Source organism: Phaeodactylum tricornutum, chromosome 26 (assembly GCF_000150955.2).
Source record: "Phaeodactylum tricornutum CCAP 1055/1 chromosome 26, whole genome shotgun sequence".
NCBI lineage: Eukaryota > Bacillariophyta > Bacillariophyceae > Surirellales > Neidiaceae > Phaeodactylum > Phaeodactylum tricornutum.
Window position 1 is genome coordinate 283,571 of NC_011694.1, and position 18,307 is coordinate 301,877.

Below are 18,307 nucleotides of genomic sequence, written 5' to 3' on the forward strand. Positions count from 1 at the left end.
ATTGATTTGTGAATGTAAATCACGCTGAATACAATATGTCTCCTAAGGCACCGGTGCGGATCCGGTTGCTACGTGTCGGTCACGAACAAGTAATAGGAAGGAATTTGAGTATATTACCGCGATCCCGGAAGCGACCGGATGCTCGCGTTATGAGAGCGAAAGGCAAAGCCAAAGAGCGACGTGAGTGGAAATGGTAGATATATGAAAGACGACTCGTGACTGCGGTGGTCCGGGATGTACCCCACATGAAGATTTTCCACAGGTTGTTTATCGCTACGGGAACGGCATGGAATTGTGTTTACTTTTGGGATATATAGTTTGTTATCGAACTGGATCGTATTCCTGTAATTAGGCCAGCATGCCCCTATTCCTCGGAGCGGCTTCCTGCGTCGCGCGCGGTTTCGGCTTCTCGTGGAGAAGGTAACGGAAGTATTTAGGTAACGTATTTACACTTAGGCATTTCCGGCGCGCGCGTAATTTCGGCTGACAGGACCATATACGAAGAATCCATGGGGTTCGTATGCCCGTCTGAACTCCGGAAAGGGGTACCATTGAAAGAGGGTTAGGGCTCTGCTGCAATCCCGGCAAGAGGATAGTATGCCCTTCGGCTTCGGGATACAAGCCTGCTGACTGGCAAACATCAGTCGTGGGTTTTCGGTTGACAGCTTAGTTACCTCAGAGTTATCGGCACTGCTATTCTATCGAGTCACTATTTCGAGGAAAATAGTTATGCCGGGGCATGGCATTTCGTTACCGGCAATATCAGGTTGCTATAATGTAATTTCAAATCCTGACGATTTTCGTCGAAAAACAATAACAAGGATGTTGAAAATTGCAACTCCTGTTTCTCGATGTGATACTATATATAGAGTGAAAATCCAGCAACATCAATAGGTACACAGAAACAAATCGTACCTAAGATGCTCGTTTTTAAGCCTCTCACAATAGAATCACGAGCGTATGCCGGGTCAGCAGGTCCACTAGGATCTGTTTCTACGTCGAACGTCCACCGAAATCGGGGGCATATCCGCATGGCCACAATTATGCTCATTCCGACCATACGCAATACGGGAACCACTTTACTTCTAACCCCGCATTACTCGTCTCACTTTTGCGCATTGCCTCCTCCACCACCACCAATACACACTAGTACACCAAGCCCCAGCAAGCCTCCGCTTTTACGGCTCGGAGCGAATTTCTCTTGTCAGAAAATCCGAGGCCTTGCGAGTGAACACCATGATGATGATACGAACGACAGCTCGCGTCCTTTTGGTCGCGGTGTTGACCTTGGGTGTGTTGTTGCCGTCGGCGACGTCTCGTGATCTTTCGCTGATCGCCGAAGTCTCCGCGGAAAGCATTCCTCACGAAGAATCTTCCTCGACTGCTTACATCGTCTCTCGCGATGCCTCGGAACGTAGTCAGGCTCGCGACTCCTCCGATGAAGAGTTCGGCAACTTGGACGCGTCGGTCAGCGGCAAAAGCGGAGATTCTTGGCTGAGCAACAACTTTGCTGCCGACGGCTGCGACTGCGTGTGTGATTGCGAAGAGCAAGACTTGGACTGCAGCTGTGTTTGCAAGTGCGATGAAGAACAAGACTCGGTGACGCATATCGACGATTACCAGCAAGCTCAAGAAGCCGAAGTGTTGCCGCAACGTCGGCGAAGGCGCATGGAAGACGAGTTCGGGAGCACGATGTCCATGGCCATGCCTACCGCAGGTCCCATGACCTTCGTTGGAGAAGCCCCCTCGACGCCGCCTAATGGTCCCCCTATTTCCAAGCCAACTCCACCAGGAATGGGTATGGGTACGGGTATGATGAGCATGGGAAAAGGCAAAGGAAAGGGAATGAGCATGGCTATGGGCATGGGCATGAGTCAGGCCATGGGTATGATGGCCATGGGAAAAGGCAAAGGAAAGGGCAAAGGGAAGGGAATGAGCATGGGTATGAGCATGGGTATGAGTCAGGCAATGAGCCAGGGAATGAGCATGGGAATGAGTATGAGCATGGGAATGAGCATGGGGAATGGGGCCTCCAGCAATGGCAGCTCTCTCCAATCCAAACTTTCTCAATTACTTAACAAATACAAGTCCAAAAGCAAGAACATGAAGTAAAGACAATTGTGAGTGTGAGCACCGTGACAAAAAGTGCTCTGGTCCGCGAGCTTTAGTTCTCCAAAAGGCGCGTGGGTTTTCTCGATGATCCGTGGCAACCACCACTATTATAAGCTGCCATGTGTCATCTTCGTTTGGGCTGAGGCGAGCGGGGATATGACTGGGAGTATTTTACGTCCTACCATCACTTTTAAAGTAAATAGTCTGAATATTCTATTTGAATTTACAGTACTGCACGTAGATTGAACGTTGATCCTATACGGGATTACTACAATGCAATAAATCAATATTGTACTCAATGCCATCGTCGATCACCAAGTCCAGCTAGGCAGAATCCTTTTGCAAAATCAAAGCCACGACCAAACCATACAAGCCAATAGCTTCCAAAAACACCAAAACAACCAAAAGCGGAAGCATGCTGGTGGTGGTATACAAGGAAGCCTGCTGTCCCGGTATAGGTAACAAAGGACGGCCAGAGTCTTCCATCGATTCTCTTTCGGCTAAGGATCGAAGAGAAGGCGGCAACGCAAAAACACCGTTCACGTGTTCCTGCAAGAATTTGCCGATCCCCAGGCCGCTACTGAAGCAGGCGAGACCCACACTCAGACCAGACGCCAAGTAGCGATATCCTTCTGCTGCGGACAAAGTATGGTCGGATCCCAACTTGCCGCACAAAAGCATGGAAATGATGGTGCCGTAGATGGCCAAGACCCCGGCAATCCCAACGGGAGCGAAGGACAGAATACCCCGGGAAGCGTGGCGCAACGCAAAGACTCCGGCGTAGACCGATCCGTAACAAGCGCCGACGCTCGAAAGAAAAATGGCCAGTGCGATACCGAGACCGGTAAGAAGTTCCCCGTTGACAGTCATGGTGAAGATAAGGATTTCGGTTTGTGTTTTCTACAGTTCACAGTCAGTAAGATTGTTCCGAACGGGTAAGCATCAGTGTTTGTTTTATTCGTGGCAAGGGTCTCTGGGTTACTCAAAATAGGGAACGGTCTGGAGTCACGATTCCTTGGTTTGCGGGTTTGGTTTTGGCTCGTCCGACAGACTCTCTGAACTACCCATTAGGTAAGGCAAATTGAGAATACCGGCACTCGAGTACCGTACAACTAACTATGAATGTTGAAACGTCTGGTTCTTTACGCTAACCTAAGCGTCAACAGTCACAGGGTGCCAATCTCGAGATGCTTCTCTGGCGTTCCTATCGTACCTACGACATCCAAAACCACTTCCAACAGGTACCCACACGCTCCGGAAGAAGCGAGATTTGAAAAAAAAGGGAATTTTCGAAAAAGCTAGGACTATAACAAGCCCGCAAAACTATCTACGGAAGCCTTCACATTCAATGGAACACCCACTCGTTCGGTGGGGAAAAAACTACTGTCCAAACAAGCCCCATTGTGTCATTTGTGCCGAGACGGCTTCGTAGGTCATAAAGGTAATGGCCTGACCCGGCATGATGCGCATCAATCGGGGGGTGATGCCCTTCCAGAGCGCCAAGACACCTTCTTCTTTCGCAATGACGACGCACGCCTGCGCCAACCCGGTATACTTGGCTGGCTTGCCCGCCGCCACAACCTGTTTCTGCAAACGTGTCTTGACCCTGTATCACCATCAACAACAACAACAGCATTGTCGCCGTGGTCCGGATGGACGTTTTCACATATTGAAATGGAACAAAAACACAAAACGTGTGAGCTACAAATCCAGGAGACGATACGGTGGACAAACGAGCGTGATCCAACGAGCATGCCCCATCACACACACGTGTGTTTATAAAATGAACCAGTAGACACTTACACGTCCAGGGGGTTGTTCACGACGGGACCCATACCACCCGACAAGCCTCCAATGAGTAGACTCTGCCAAGACGCCAAACTATCGGTACCTTGCCATTGCATGACTTGCTGTTTAATGGCACTGTAAGCCGTAAAGTTGACGGCTTGGTTGCAACCTTGGCGCAGCATGGTGGGTACCACGCCCTTGTAGAGCGCGCCCGCGCCTTCTTCCTTGACAATGAGCATGGCCGTCTGCAGGACATTGGTGTACTTGCGGTGCTGCATAGCGGTCGGATCCATCATGGAGTGATACTGCGACTGCATCCGAATTTTGCAGACTTCGGCGGGGGTGACAACGAGGACGGCTTCGGTCAAACCGGAGAACAGCCCCGCCGTGAAGGTAATCTGCGTCGCGTTGGACTTGTCGGCGTTTCCCAAGCGAGCCGTGAGGAACTCCCGATACTGCTCGAACGATACGAATCGGATGGCCATTTTGGGAACGATTCCGGTATAAACGGCCGTGAGTCCCTTGTAGAGTGCGAGGAGTCCTTCCCGCTGCACGATGCGTCGGGCGGTGCCGATGGGTCCCAAGGGTGCCTGCACGACGCCGGCGGCGGCTCGCGCTTGTGGCGAAAGGCGCACCACTTCGGTGACGGTCGCACCGCCGCCAGTCCTCGTGGCGGACGGAATCGTTTGCCAGCCGGGTTCGTGGAAGCGCTGCGTACGCAGCAGCGGCTCCCGGAGCGAGTGTTGCAGCCGCAAGGCCGGTTCGACGAGACTGTTGCGGACCTTGACGACGACCTTTTCCACCGACGTGGTTTGCCGACGCAGTTGCATGCGGGTCTTGATGGTGTCCAGTGGATGACAGACGGACGACTCGACGAGACCGGCACATCCTCCCGCAATCAAGTGCTGTAAGGGGTGCTTTTTCGTCGGCGGCGTGGGAGCGGGCGGTGTTGACGTCGGTTGAAGGTTCGAACGAGTACTCATGATGATGGAGTGTGTGGGTGTGTGTGTGTGTAGTTTAAGCGTGCCAGAATACTGCTGGGTGTTGCTGTGTTGCTGTGTTTGTCTAGTAGTGATTGCGAAGGTACTCGACACGTATCGATACGAACGAATACCGATTTCGAAGAAAGTTGACGCGGAAAGAGTTGGAATTGCAAATAATGTTGTATGGATAATAGTAGTGGTACAATTTTTTCTTCCCCCCGGCATTCCGAAGGCACGCGAGGAAAAAGCCGAACGGCGAGTCGAGTGTAGATGTATGACATTCGAATACGAGCGACACGACCGCCGGTGTCAAGAGACACGTTTCCATGGAGAACCCGTAGATTGGTTGACATCTTCCGACGTGACTCCGTGTCTTGCATCCTCGGTCGGAAGGGTGACGCGCTGCCGGAACCGCGACTCACCGTCCGTCGTGGGAACGGAACAGTCCCAACGTCTGCCATTCGCAAATGAATCCCTCGACGGGAGGTCAGTCGGATTGTTGTGGCACAAACGTAGGGTAGGGTAGGTACTCTCTACTACTCTAAACCTAGCTCGTAGAGCAATCTACCATACTAGTAAACGAGTAGAGTAGTAGCTTGTACCGGACAGTAACTACTACCGCACAGAAAATTCTTCCCAGTTGGAAATTCCCGATTTCGAAGGGGTATCGAAACGGTATCGACCAATGTGATCTTTGTCGGATCAGAAGCGCAACGAAACAGAAAACCTCTCCTCTAGAGTCTGCGAAAGGCATCCATCGTCTTCCGGAGATCTTGTTACTAATAGCTATCGTTGGAGCTAGTTACTATATCTGGACTCCTGCCAAGACTGCTTATTCGTTCGTAGCCAATTCTTCAGTTACCCTTGATTACTGTCGTCTTCGTCGTCGTCTTTGTCACCCACGGTACAACGCAATGGGACTCTTGAAACACGCCATTCTACCGTTCTTCCTCGCGTTGCACGGCTACGCCTTGTACCGTTGGGTCCGCTACGAGGGTACTATAGATCGGGCCCTGGACGCGGTCGTTCCCTGGACCTTACTTCTCGATACCTCGTCGTCGTGGATGGGAACGGGAGCCGCCGCTCACGCCGTCTTGCTGGTCAACGGCGCCGCCGGAGTCCTACGGGAAGGTGCACACTACCGCGGCATGGCGATTCTACTAGAAATCGTCTACTTTGGATGGGAACTCTACGATGCCTGGATCAAGAACAGCCCCACGGAAGTACTCGTGGGCATAGTCGCCGTGGCCATCGTTGGAGCCTCGGTACACTCCATGGAACCCGGGATCTTTGCCAAGGATAAGAACAAGAAAACCAAAGCATCCTAGAGAATTTGCGGGTGGAACATTTGCAAAATGCGCACGCCACGCTCTCTAGTAAAAAGGCGGCATGCAACAACTACACTGTATAGACTTGTAATTATAGTATATAGGATAGGCTTGTGTTTGGTACTGTCCGACAGTGGTGCTTGGCCGTAGAGAACGACTCGCGGAACGGGTTGTCCCCGTAAATAAAGGCGGTGCCACATTGGATGGATTCAACGGCGCGACGCGGCTCCAGCCTCTTGCGACTCGTGGGGTTACAGACGCGTAATGTCACGTCCAAACAGGTTCGATTTCAACCAGTCAAAACTCACCAAGACACGATTACGAGTCGCCACCTGCTTGACCAGGTATACGGATCGCCACAGCACGAACGAGATACTACCGGCGTAGCTGGCAATGGGAAAATCCCCGAGTTGCACCTGCGACAACGCTTGCTTGTCACCCACGTAGGCCAGCAAACCGAGATTCAAGAAATCGAAACCCGGCGCTTCCTTTAAACCGCGCACGTTCAACCAGGCCTTGTCTATGGCTTCCTTGTCATCGTAGTAGACGGGCGGAGTTTGCGTCAAGTCGTAGTCGCGATTAAATAGGCGTGCAACGTACGCTCCCTGTTGACCGGCCACTTGAGCCGTCTGTGGTAGGAACGAATCGTCCCGTTCCGCAGCGGCGGCGTCACCCAACACGAGAATGGAACCAAACGTATCCGCAGTCGGTGTTGGACAGCGCAACCACTTGTCCACCTTGACCCGACCGCCAACCGCGCGCGCTTCCTCCGGCAATTTGGACAAAAGCGTATCGATAAAAGGGACCGGCGATGTCCCGGCCGCCCAGACCGTCACACCGTTGTTGATCGTTTCTTCCACGCCTCCACCCTTTTCTGCCAATTTGATGTAGCCGTCTCCGACCTCGTTGACCCGGGTATTGAGACGGACTTCGATGTTTTGCTTCTGCAATGTCTTGAGTGCGTGATCGCGCAAGTCGCGGTCAAACTGCGGAACCAGCGAATCGGCACCCTGAATCAGTATGATCCGAATATCGTCCTTGAGACGTTGGTAAGAACCCTTACGGGGTTTGGTACAGTCCTTGACAAAGTCTGCCAATTCCCCAGCCAACTCGACGCCCGTTGGTCCACCACCAACGATGCAAAAGGTAGCCCGACGGCGGCGTTCTTGTTGCCGTGCTTCCTTGTCGGGAGCGGCCAGATTGGGGGCGTCCGCCACATCCGGTCGACTGGCGTATTCTAAAGACTCGCCAATGGCCACCCGCAGGCGGCGCGCGTCCTCGCACGTTTTGAGTCGCAGGCAGTACTCCGCTGCGCCCGGGACCATCTGATCATTGACTCGACAGCCAACGGCGACAATGAGCTTGTCGTAGTCTAGGTGAATGGTACTGGCCTTCCCGACGCGGACACTGTCCAGCAAATCTTCAAGTTGGATGGTTAGGCGTTTGTTTTGGACGTCAATATCGACGGCTTTTCCTTCCACGTAGCTTTCAATCATGGGATTGGCGGAGCGGACGGCTTCGGTCATACTGCGGTATTCCACCGTACCGACCGCGGCGGAAGCGAGCACTGTGGTACAAGAACCAAACTGCAGGGTGAGGATCACGAGTGGGGTTGGGCTATTTCAAGCCACGAGCGTTTGTTGTGGGGCGTACGTACTCGGTGTGAAGACGAAATGATTGGTGGGCGACACGCAAATGAGTCGAATCTTGTACGTATCGGCAACTTTGAGTAAAGCGTGGGCGGCCCATCCACTACCGAGAACGACCACCGTCTGGGTTTGTTCCTTGGGTACGGAAAGACCGTAATCAAAGGGCAAGCGCCGGGCCATGAGCACGGCGTCTTCGACCGTATCGAGGGTCCGGTCGAACAAGGTGGACAGAGGCAGTTCTTCCGTCCCTCCCGTTTCAAAGAAACGCGAGCGCGATTGATCGTAGACGAGTTCCTTGCGTCCGGACTGGATATGCACGGCCGAGGCCTTGTCTACGTCGGACAAGAAGTCGTTACTAGATTCGACGGCAGCCTCGTCCACGATTTCGGGGTACACCGCCGAGTCGGTGGGGTCGACCGACGTGTCCGTAGGTGTGGGCGTCCCGGGGACGGTCGCGTGTTCAAGCTCCTCGGGCGTGTTCCGTTCCAACAAGCCGACTTCGCTGGTGGTGTTATAGGTAGAAGGAGATTGGGATGACGTTCTCGCATTCAAGGAAGGGTCATTGTTTTCGATCCATTTTGACAAAGCCAGTCGAGACGAATGATCGTAAACTGGAGTCGTTATTCGGATTGGAAGGAACGCGCGAGCATGGGATGGACCAAACGCCAGCGCCGTTCGCGATGCGGCTACCAGCCACAGCAAGGTCACGAGATGGTTGGAAGAATCCCACCGCATCCTGAGACTGCAGCGATTGCTTCGACGTAAGTTTGTATGGATGGACACTGCTGTGTTTGAAATTCCTGTGGAAGGTATTGTTGGTAATTGGCCAAGGTGTGGATTCCAGCCCGTGAGGTTGATGTATGTATTTGTGGTGGCGTGTTTTCCCGAACTCGTTCGACAGCGGCTGCCGCTCCTCGTTCTCGTTCCACGAACCAAACTGTTTTCGATGTCGTCCCAGAGAATGGGTCCGAATCGTGTCCAATTCCCATTACGTGATACGCGGGTTTCCGTGTCACACATTCCACCGAACGCGAGCGCTATCCAGCTTTCGTACCGGGGGACGATGTCGAGCTTTCTCGAACATTCCACAGCGTTCGGATTGTGGTGACGTGTTACGACGAGAGCACATCCCATAGGACTACCTGTATTATTACGGTACGGAGTTGTTCTAATAGTAGAGAGGTACGCTAGCTGGTTCGGGTTCTCCTAACATAAAGAAAGCATGGGGTAGACGACAGACAGACAGACCCCATGGCATTTGGACCGTCCGACACACGGGAAAAACGACGGAACCAAACCTTGACAGGAAAACCCGATTCCGCACATTTGCCCAACAACAACAACCTACAGGTCTGTTGGGGGAAGCCGATGAACAACAACCGCATGCATAACACATACGGGATACGCTACGACTCCAGAGCATGATTGTACACACGTTGGTCACCCGTGGATCACTAGTAACGAAAAAAAAACGCTATAGTGTCGTACTTGCCTTGTTGTATACAAGTTGAACCAATTGTAGTTGAGTTAGCCTTTGTTGGATTGACTGTGTGATACGTGGAGGAGTATGAAGGACCGCGACCGATACGACGACGGCGAAGCCCTCAGCATCAAGAAGGAGGAGGGGTACACGGCTCTGTACGCTGTCCTGAATGTGTCACCGGACGCTTCCCGAGCCGATATACAAAAGGCCTTTAAGCGACTGAGTCGAGTCTTTCATCCGGACAAGCGGGTGCGTCTCGGGGTGTCGACCCAAAACAATGGTACCAACAGTATGGCGGAAGAAGCCTTCCAGACGATTCGTCAAGCGCACGATGTTCTTTCGGATCCGGTTTTGCGCTTGACTTACGATTACGCCGGCATGTTGGCGGTGGAACTCCTGCTGCGCTCGCATTTGGCACGGGGCGATCGTAACGAACCAAGGGGCAGCCACGACGAGTCGTCGCGATCGACCACGACCAACAAAAATGAGGAGGATTCCGACGCGGAAGATCCCTGGGACCAGGACGACGACGACGACGACGATGACGAGGGTAACTCTTTGGACTTGTACGTTCAAGTACGAGACGCCCCATCCTACCAGTATGCTACTCAAATACTAGACGATGCCTTGTATCGAGTGCAATCGCACCAAGCATCCTCACGCACACACTCGCTTAACGGTTCTCTCGCATTCCCTCACGTGCTCGGTGGTGGCGGTACACAGGACGGCTTTTGGGAGCAAGATCGCGGTAGTTTGCAATGGCAGACCAAACGACAAGTATCGGCGCAATGGACGGCAACGCTCGGGGCCGGTTCGGAAGTATCCCGGACGGCGCAAACGGAAATGTCCACGCAACTTTCGCTCGCCTATACCCGACCCGGTTACGGACCGGTGGGATCCGTGGATGTCATATCGTCCTCCCGAATGCCCGCAGCACCGGTCGTCAAAATTCAAAGTGGACGTACACTTGCCAACCAGACCAACGTGTTGTTCAGTTTAGCCGGATCCGTGGACAATCCGGAGACCTGGACGTATTCATTTATGTCCAGTCGGAATATTTTGTGGAATTCGCCTAGTAGTGAAAGACGCAAGCAAAGTCATTCGGACCCGTCGTCACCTAAAACGATTCACGCCTCGTGGCAGTTGGGAATTTCGTTGCTGGGAAAATTGCAGTATTTTCGGGTGGAATTGCGTCAACCTACGTTGCCGCATAAATGGAGTGCCCGCATCGGCCTCGATGCGCTCGCTGGTACCTACGAAACCGCCACGTACACTGTATCGTACGCGCGTCACTGGATGTGGACGCGTTGGAAGGCCCTTTGGCACCACAAGTGGGCTGACGACTGGACGTTTTCCTACGGCCTCGCCTTTGACGGACGCGGTCGATTGATGGGATTACCTGGCCGGACACCGTGTTGGAAAGCTCTCTGCAGCTTGTCCAGCTCAAATTGGGATATTAAAGTACCCGTGACCATTGCTCCCTCGTTGGAAGGATCGGTCGTGGCAGGTTTGGCCAGTGTGTGGATTGCGGAATTTTTGGACGAGCAAATGGAGCGGTGGTACACGTATTCCAAGCGGAAGCTTTCTCGTGGTCGCGGACGACATCCATCGGCTCTTCACCAGGAGCAGGGTACCATCGCGTGGTCTCATCAATCTCACTCATTCCGGGATCTGGTACGTGACGTGGCTAGCAAGAAGCGCACGCACGAATTGCAACGCCACGGTCTGGTGATTCTCCGCGCTACCTGGTGTCCGGCAACCACGGATTGTTCGACGAATCGGATGGCAGATGACGAGGTCGATGTGACGGACGCGATGCAATTTTGGACCGTGACGGGCCGTTTGTATTGGCCCGTCCCGGAACGCCCAGGCTGGTCCGTACCGTCGTCCTTGGTCAGTAGTAACCACGCGTTGGCGGAGAACCGTACGTCGTTGGGGGCTGGATGGCCGTGGTCCCGATGGATCCAGGGCGGTGGTGGTGACCACAACGGCGGGCGACGGAACGAATGCGTAGGGAGTTGGAAGGCCCGGTACCGGTACGGGACGGACGTGTTCGAAATGGTGTGGGCCGGAGACGAACGGGTGCGGTTGCCCGATCCACGAGCCACTCGCTTGGGTTCCGCGGACGTTGTTCAGTAAGATTTGAGCGTAGTTTTGTATTCAACAACCGATCTAAAACTAAGATAAGAAACGGCACTAGCCGTACGAACCCTAGTACTCGTCGCAAACAGCAATGGCTACTATTACCGCTACTTTTCGTTGGATAGCGTAGGGAAAAGACGTCGGATACGGGACGCAATGCCGGGAAAGGCATCCGCGAGGAATCGTTGTCCGGTCAGTACGACGGCTCGGGGATGATCGAGGGCCGGACGGACGTCGACATACGTAACGGGGGGCAGTTTCGTTCCGGGCGGGGCGGCGGCGTACACCGGTTCCGTTTCGTAGTAATCAATGACGTAGCGTTGGTAGCGTCCGTGTGTGTCGGTACGTTCCACGTACCAGTCGTGTCGATCAAAGGGTGCCGGTTGTCCGAGCAGTTTGTGGTACACGAATGCTTTGGGAGACAAGTCGCGGGGGCGTCCGTGAAAGCGAGCCAAACGCAGGGTGGGTGCACCCGGGGACGGTACGGCCGTGGAGGATTCCGAGAGACCTTCCCAGAGTTGTATTTGTCGCCACGTGCGTTCGTTGGTAACGTTGTGTATCTGCAAAACGTATTCAATCGATTCTTCCGGAATGTTGTTCCATCCTTTCCGACGCATGGCGTTGTACAGTTGCTGTTCGGAGGGATAGACCCAGTTGTTGTTGTTGTTGGTAGTGTTTGTGGTGGTGTTGGTAGTGTTTGTTGTGGTGTTGGTGGTGGTGTTTGGTTGATGTTGTGGAAGAGACGAGGACTCTCCACGGGGGATACTGGAGACTTGTCGTGCCGTGGCGAGACGTACGGTTTGATCCGGTTGGGGTGTTTGGGCGTATTGAGCGGCTTGTTCGAGACTCGACGGAGTGGAGGGAACCGGACACGCGTCGACGGTAGCACTACTACCACTACTACTGCCACTACTAGTGAAACCGGATTCCGTCGGCCACCAGAGCCTTGACCAAAATGACGACGACGACGACGAATCGTTCGCCGGTGGCTTGAAAGACGGAGCAGTTTCGTTTGGTGATCCGGTTTCGGATGGAACGGGACAGCCTTCCATGGTACACGAATAATGTTTCTTTGGGTAGAGGAAAACGAACGAAGAACGATCACGCGTACCAATCGTACCCTACTTCATTGGTTGGTTGGTAGGTGGGTCCCTTGGCTTGATTTTGTGCGGGGGGCGTTCTACTGTCCAACTCCATGGTCTCTGCCGGTATTGTCAGTGACGAACACGCCAACGTGGTGGGGACGAACGAACAAACACTGTCGGTACTGGCGATTTCGAAACGATGCAACGTAGAAACAACGGAATTCCACATTCCTTACATTTTCTCGAATGCCAGGATTCGCCCTCAACGTCTGTCCATCCGTCCCCCTACCATCCTCGCGGGAGAAAGTTGAAGTTGACTGTGAGTTTGGTCAACCCGCGCTCCACTCGGTACGATACGATACACTCACACACGGTGAACGATACACTTGTCACACAGTCAGGGATTTTAATCCATCACGACGCACCGACCCATCGCTGCCGTTCCGATCCAACCACAACGGTTCACAGTCACACTCACTGTCACTCCAGAGTCAACACGGTCGAGTCTACATCAAAAAAGGGCTCTGTGTGTGACTGTGAGAGAATCTCGTTGGAGCAACACGCGCGGGTCAGTGTGTGTGTGTGTATTGGCAATGCGTCTGATTCTCGCCGCGTCCCGCAGTATGCTTTGGATTACTACGGTTTGGGCCGGTGCCCGACGATCTGCGGTACAGGTAAGTAAAGGCGAGTCGGGTCGATGGCGGAAGGCGCTTGAGGTTGTGGGTACTTTTTCGTGTATGGAAATCCCTTTCGTGTGTGCTCACTGTAGTATCGTACCTGTTTCTTTGTGATGGACAACGGCAGGCGTTCGTGCCGACTTCCCGATCCTGGACGTCTCGTACCGGCGGTACCACCACCGCATCGACGGCTGGTCTGCGACGCACGCGACTCGCTCGTACCGGAGACTCCGCGATGGCCTATATTGAACGACTCCAACGGGAACAAGGAATCTTGTCCAACTTTCAGTACGGTGCCTTTGACGTGCCGCCGTCTTCGGCACTGGGTGCCTCGGTATCCGACGAGTCCCTCACATCCGCACTGGACCACGAGGAAGATGATAGTCGTCACGGGCCGATTGTCTTTCCCCTGCAGGGCAAGGTCCCTGACGAACAACCCCCGCGCATGCGCTTTGCACCCTCACCCACCGGTTCGTTGCACGTGGGAGGAGCCCGGACCGCACTCTACAATTGGCTCGTCGCCCGGAAAGGACAAGCCGAAGAACCCCAATCCAACGCCGCCTTTGTCCTGCGGGTGGAAGATACCGATCTGGCACGATCTACCAAAGGTACGGTAACGTCCCAAGCCCCGTTTTGTTGTGCTTGCTTGTTTCGTTGTGGTGGTTGGTATTGGATGTATGGGTTTCGCTGGCCGCGATGGAAACACACACGACGCCGTTCCGCATTTGTTTTGGGGGGACCCGCGCACACACGTTTGACTCACACTTATGTTCATACACACACACAACACCATGGTAGAATCCGAAAATTCCGTCCTCGCTGACTTGGAATGGCTAGGTTTGCTCTGGGACGAAGGTCCCGATATGCCGTCGGAAACGGCTCCCTACGGACCGTACCGACAGTCGGAACGGGGAGAAGTCTACTACGCCGTGGCACAGAAATTAATGGACGATGGCAAGGCCTACCGTTGCTTTTGTACCCCGGAGGAATTGGACGCCATGAAGGCGGACCAGGAAGCCCGTGGCGAGACACCGCGGTACGATGGTCGTTGGCGGGATGCCAGTGTCGACGACGTGCAACAGGCCCTCGACGAAGGGAAAGCCTACACGGTCCGCTTCAAAGTAACCGACAATTCGCGCGTCGTCATTGACGATGTCGTCCGCGGCATGGTTTCCTGGGACGCCCAGGCCACGGTAGGGGACTTTATTCTCTTGCGCAGTTCCGGTGTCCCCGTATACAACTTTTGCGTGGCCGTCGACGACGCCTGCATGGGGATTACCACGGTTGTTCGGGCCGAAGAGCATTTGACCAATACCGTTCGTCAGGCCTTGGTACTGGACGCCCTCGGCGCTCCGCGTCCCCGGTACGCCCACTGTTCCTTGATTCTCGGCGAAGACAAACAGAAATTGTCCAAACGACACGGCGCCACGTCTTGTGATCAGTATCGTCTCGACGGTTTCTTACCGGATGCCATGATCAACTACCTCGCCTTGTTGGGATGGAACGACGGAACGGATAACGAGATTTTTGCCCGGGACGAACTCATTGATGCGTTTGAACTGGATCGCGTCGTCAAGAGTCCGTCAGTCTTTGATTTGGAGAAACTCAAATGGGTCAACGCACAACATCTGAAACTTCGTACCGTCGAAGACCTGGTGCCCCTCGTCAAGCAGCAAATATTGTGGCAGGGAATGTTCAAAGACGGTCTAGTATCGGACGATTCGGTGGATCTCGGTGTGATTGATTTCACCTACGCCGCCACGGCGTTGGCGAAACAAATGATGGAAACAACCAAGGACGCGGCCCTCAACGCCAAAACCGTGCTTGGTTACGGTTTGCCGGCCACGTTTACCGACGTGCGGGATGAGGAAGCCCGGACGATGATCGCCACGGGAAACTTTTATGCTCTCGCCCAAAAGCTGGTGGCGCAGTACCGGTCGGGGGAGTTCCCGCGTCCGGACGAGTCCAACCCACTAGCCGCCTTTCAGGATGCCGAAGGGCGGATGATTGAAGAAGACACGCAAAAGGGACCGGCGTGTCAATTTACGCAAGACTACATGGCGCACATGAAGTCACTGGCGAAGGAGTTGGGACTGAAGGGACGCCACTTGTTCCACCCGGTGCGACTCGCCTTGACGGGGGAAATGAGCGGACAGGATGTGACCAAGCAAATGTCGTTGCTGGCCTTGGCGACCAAGGCGGACTCGGTCATTGATTCGCAGTACGTCGTAGATATGGAAACACGAATGACACGTCTCGAGGCGTTCTGCGAGAGTATTCCGGACGAATACCGGGCTCCGCGCACCGTGGCCAAGAAGGAAAGCGAGTCGGTGGTGGGCCCGACCGCGGCGGCCACCACCGCCACCACAGTGGAATCACCCGGGACGGATTCGTACACGGTCGACCCGAAAGACGCGTACACCGGTCCACCCATTTCGGCGCTGGACATTCGTGTAGGTCGGGTATTGAAAGTCTGGGAACACCCGGAAGCCGACAAGCTCTACTGCGAAGAGATTGACGTCGGCGAAGACGAACCGCGACAGATTGCTTCCGGTCTGCGACCGCACCTGCAACCCGAAGACATTGACGGCCGGCTGGTTCTGGTCTTGTGTAATTTGAAGGAACGTAAACTGGTCGGTTTTGCCAGTCACGGCATGGTGTTGTGCGCGTCGAACGCGGACCACTCGGAGGTGCGGTTGGTAAATCCGCCGGTGGACGCCCGGATTGGCGAACGCGTGTCAATTCCGGATTTCGACTTTACCAGCGAAGAGGGCGCACCGTTTGCCGAAAATAAGGTGGGCAAGAAGAAGATTGTGGAGCAGCTGGCACCGTATCTGGTCACGAACCGGTACGGTGTACCGGAGTTTTTGGGACGACCGTTCGTAACGAGCGCTGGTGTTTGCACCACGTCCATTCCGGATGGCACCGTAAGCTAAGTAGAGACAACAACAAAAACTTTCAAAGACAAAAACCCTAAAGTACCGCAAATAGAATAGATTTAGCTTTATGTGGTGGTATACGAGAATGCGCGAGACTGTGGATAAAGGACCTAACTCTGGAGGTTGCCCAATAGGTACGTATCGCGGTGGCGAAACGAATGCAATTTTCGATGTCTGTTCATCGCCCGCCAAAGCGATGGATCTATTTTCGTCTGGACGTCACGCCGCTGGGATACACGTACGTGTTTTCTCCCGACACCGGTGGACTTTATCGAGTGACGTTGGTCGGTGGTGGCGGGTTGTGGTGAGAGAGGATCGGGAAATTCTTGGCATCCCATCGCACGAGGGACGACGCGGGAGGCGGATAGTACCGTACGCGATCCGTACCGCGTAGACGTTGTTCCGTACGGATCGCAACCCAAAAAACTACCACAGTTCGAGCATCGTTTGTATCGCTTCAACTTCCTGGACTCTTTCCTTTTAGTATACCATGAAGACTACCTTTTGCCTTGCCGTATGTGTGGCTTCCGCCGCTGCCTTTGTTCCGGCAACCAAGCCGTCCTTTGGGTGAGTGAGTTGTGCGGAAAGAGAGGAAATCGGAACGAGATTGGCTTTTGGGGGGTAGGATTGTGATGCCGTATTCTACCGCTAGCGAGTACTCGTTACGTACGTGACGACGTACGTTTCGTCGTCAATAAGCTTCCTTGCTTATCATCTTTAAGGGGGTAGAGAGGACCTTCTCTTGGAGTAGTGACGAGGATTCGGGTAGGAAATAGTATCGTCGCACCGTGGTTGCTGTTGGTGACGGTGGGGACTGGACGCTTTTGGGTATCCGTAGAGCTGTCTAGCGGGCAGGCTTTTCCCTTCCTACAGTGTTGTTTCAAATCTAACCTTGTCTTTTTGTCTCCTCCAACAGAACCAAGCTTGCTGCCAAGCAGAACTTCTTGGAAGCCGAGCCGTACTTTGACCAGTCCACCGTTCCGGTTAACGTGTACAAGAACAAGGCCCCCTTCACGGGCAAGGTTGTTTCCAGCAAGCGCATCGTCGGACCCAAGGCTACCGGCGAGACTTGCCACATTATTATCGACCACAATGGAGACTTTCCCTTTTGGGAGGGTCAATCCTGGGGAGTCATTCCCCCGGGCACCCGTGAAAAGGACGGCAAGCCGCATTCGGTCCGCCTGTACTCAATCGCCTCCACCCGCTACGGAGACGACATGACCGGCAAGACGGGTTCCCTTTGCGTGCGTCGGGCGACCTACTGGTGCCCCGACCTCAAGGCCGACGATCCGGCCAAGAAGGGAATCTGCTCCAACTTTCTGTGCGACACCAAACCCGGTGACGAAGTCAACATGACCGGACCCGCCGGGAAAGTCATGCTTTTGCCCGAAGAAGAACCGGACACGGACTACATCATGGTAGCCACCGGTACTGGTATTGCCCCCTACCGTGGCTTCGTCCGTCGTCTTTTTACGGAAGAAACTCCAGCAGGAGAAGCTTACAAGGGCCAAGCCTGGCTCTTCCTCGGCGTCGCCAACAGCGACGCTCTTCTCTACGACGACGAGTGGCAGACGGTCCTCAAGGAATACCCCGAAAACTTCCGCCTCGACTACGCGCTTTCCCGCGAACAGGAAAACAAAAACGGTGGCAAGATGTACATTCAGGATAAGGTGGAGGAGTACGCCGACGAAATCTTTGCCAAGCTGGACAGTGGAGCCCACATTTACTTCTGCGGCCTCAAGGGTATGATGCCCGGAATCCAGGACATGCTCAAGTCCGTCTGCGAAGAAAAGAAAGTCGACTACGACGAATGGCTCAAGGGACTCAAGTCCAAGAAGCAGTGGCATGTGGAAGTCTACTAAAGAGAAACAAGGCCATCTTGTCGTCCCGTACCGGGCGTCCTCGTTGGGGCGTGTGGTGCGACGCAACGACGACATGTGTGTTTTGTAGACTCCTGACTTTTTACCTATAGGTATATACCCCACTCACCCACGCACTAGAGCTTTCTTCTAATTCAATACGAGTAATACCAAAGAGCTTACCATACTTTCTGACCCTGGGTAACTCAGGCGTCAATAAACCCTTCACACTAGTCGGAAACGTGCTCGACGGACGGGTGAA

The 18,307-nt window shown here is 54.0% G+C and overlaps 10 protein-coding genes across 10 annotated transcripts; 6 read left to right on the forward strand and 4 right to left on the reverse strand.

Moving 5' to 3' along the window:
• Positions 1-1,134: 1,134 nt before the first annotated feature.
• PHATRDRAFT_50062 (predicted protein) lies at positions 1,135-2,323 on the forward strand. The gene has a single exon (XM_002184815.1). The coding sequence runs from the start codon at positions 1,237-1,239 to the stop codon at positions 2,110-2,112; it is 876 nt and encodes a 291-aa protein (XP_002184851.1). The 5' UTR covers positions 1,135-1,236; the 3' UTR covers positions 2,113-2,323.
• A 28-nt stretch (positions 2,324-2,351) lies between these two features.
• Positions 2,352-2,982, reverse strand: PHATRDRAFT_23706 (predicted protein; the record flags this gene model as incomplete). Its single annotated transcript, XM_002184901.1, has 2 exons — positions 2,352-2,553; positions 2,647-2,982. 2 exons carry the CDS (start codon positions 2,980-2,982, stop codon positions 2,437-2,439), a joined length of 453 nt encoding a protein of 150 aa, XP_002184937.1. The 3' UTR covers positions 2,352-2,436.
• A 501-nt stretch (positions 2,983-3,483) lies between these two features.
• On the reverse strand, positions 3,484-5,036 carry PHATRDRAFT_23709 (predicted protein). The gene is made up of 3 exons (XM_002184902.1): positions 4,721-5,036; positions 3,916-4,510; positions 3,484-3,718 (listed from the first exon to the last, which is right to left on the reverse strand). The coding sequence occupies exons 1-3, from the start codon at positions 4,881-4,883 to the stop codon at positions 3,493-3,495; spliced, it is 984 nt and encodes a 327-aa protein (XP_002184938.1). The 5' UTR covers positions 4,884-5,036; the 3' UTR covers positions 3,484-3,492.
• A 649-nt stretch (positions 5,037-5,685) lies between these two features.
• Positions 5,686-6,283, forward strand: PHATRDRAFT_50065 (predicted protein). The gene has a single exon (XM_002184816.1). It carries the CDS (start codon positions 5,798-5,800, stop codon positions 6,209-6,211), a length of 414 nt encoding a protein of 137 aa, XP_002184852.1. The 5' UTR covers positions 5,686-5,797; the 3' UTR covers positions 6,212-6,283.
• Positions 6,284-6,462: 179 nt separating this feature from the next.
• On the reverse strand, positions 6,463-7,980 carry PHATRDRAFT_16430 (predicted protein; the record flags this gene model as incomplete). The annotated part of the gene is made up of 2 exons (XM_002184903.1): positions 6,463-7,778; positions 7,869-7,980. Coding segments are annotated over 2 exons (1,428 nt in total), but the record flags the coding sequence as incomplete, so codon positions are not given.
• A 1,224-nt stretch (positions 7,981-9,204) lies between these two features.
• Positions 9,205-10,683, forward strand: PHATRDRAFT_50067 (predicted protein; the record flags this gene model as incomplete). The annotated part of the gene is made up of 2 exons (XM_002184817.1): positions 9,205-10,631; positions 10,658-10,683. The coding sequence occupies exons 1-2, from the start codon at positions 9,428-9,430 to the stop codon at positions 10,681-10,683; spliced, it is 1,230 nt and encodes a 409-aa protein (XP_002184853.1). The 5' UTR covers positions 9,205-9,427.
• Positions 10,684-11,592: 909 nt separating this feature from the next.
• Positions 11,593-12,537, reverse strand: PHATRDRAFT_40930 (predicted protein; the record flags this gene model as incomplete). The annotated part of the gene is made up of 1 exon (XM_002184904.1): positions 11,593-12,537. One exon carries the CDS (start codon positions 12,535-12,537, stop codon positions 11,593-11,595), a length of 945 nt encoding a protein of 314 aa, XP_002184940.1.
• A 945-nt stretch (positions 12,538-13,482) lies between these two features.
• Positions 13,483-15,497, forward strand: GluRS_2 (glutamyl-trna synthase; the record flags this gene model as incomplete). The annotated part of the gene is made up of 3 exons (XM_002184818.1): positions 13,483-13,855; positions 14,046-15,200; positions 15,261-15,497. Coding segments are annotated over 3 exons (1,765 nt in total), but the record flags the coding sequence as incomplete, so codon positions are not given.
• A 182-nt stretch (positions 15,498-15,679) lies between these two features.
• On the forward strand, positions 15,680-16,183 carry PHATRDRAFT_16545 (predicted protein; the record flags this gene model as incomplete). The annotated part of the gene is made up of 1 exon (XM_002184819.1): positions 15,680-16,183. A coding segment is annotated over one exon (504 nt), but the record flags the coding sequence as incomplete, so codon positions are not given.
• A 439-nt stretch (positions 16,184-16,622) lies between these two features.
• On the forward strand, positions 16,623-18,231 carry PHATRDRAFT_23717 (predicted protein). The gene is made up of 2 exons (XM_002184820.1): positions 16,623-16,753; positions 17,103-18,231. Exons 1-2 carry the CDS (start codon positions 16,677-16,679, stop codon positions 18,046-18,048), a joined length of 1,023 nt encoding a protein of 340 aa, XP_002184856.1. The 5' UTR covers positions 16,623-16,676; the 3' UTR covers positions 18,049-18,231.
• The last annotated feature ends 76 nt before the right edge of the window (positions 18,232-18,307 follow it).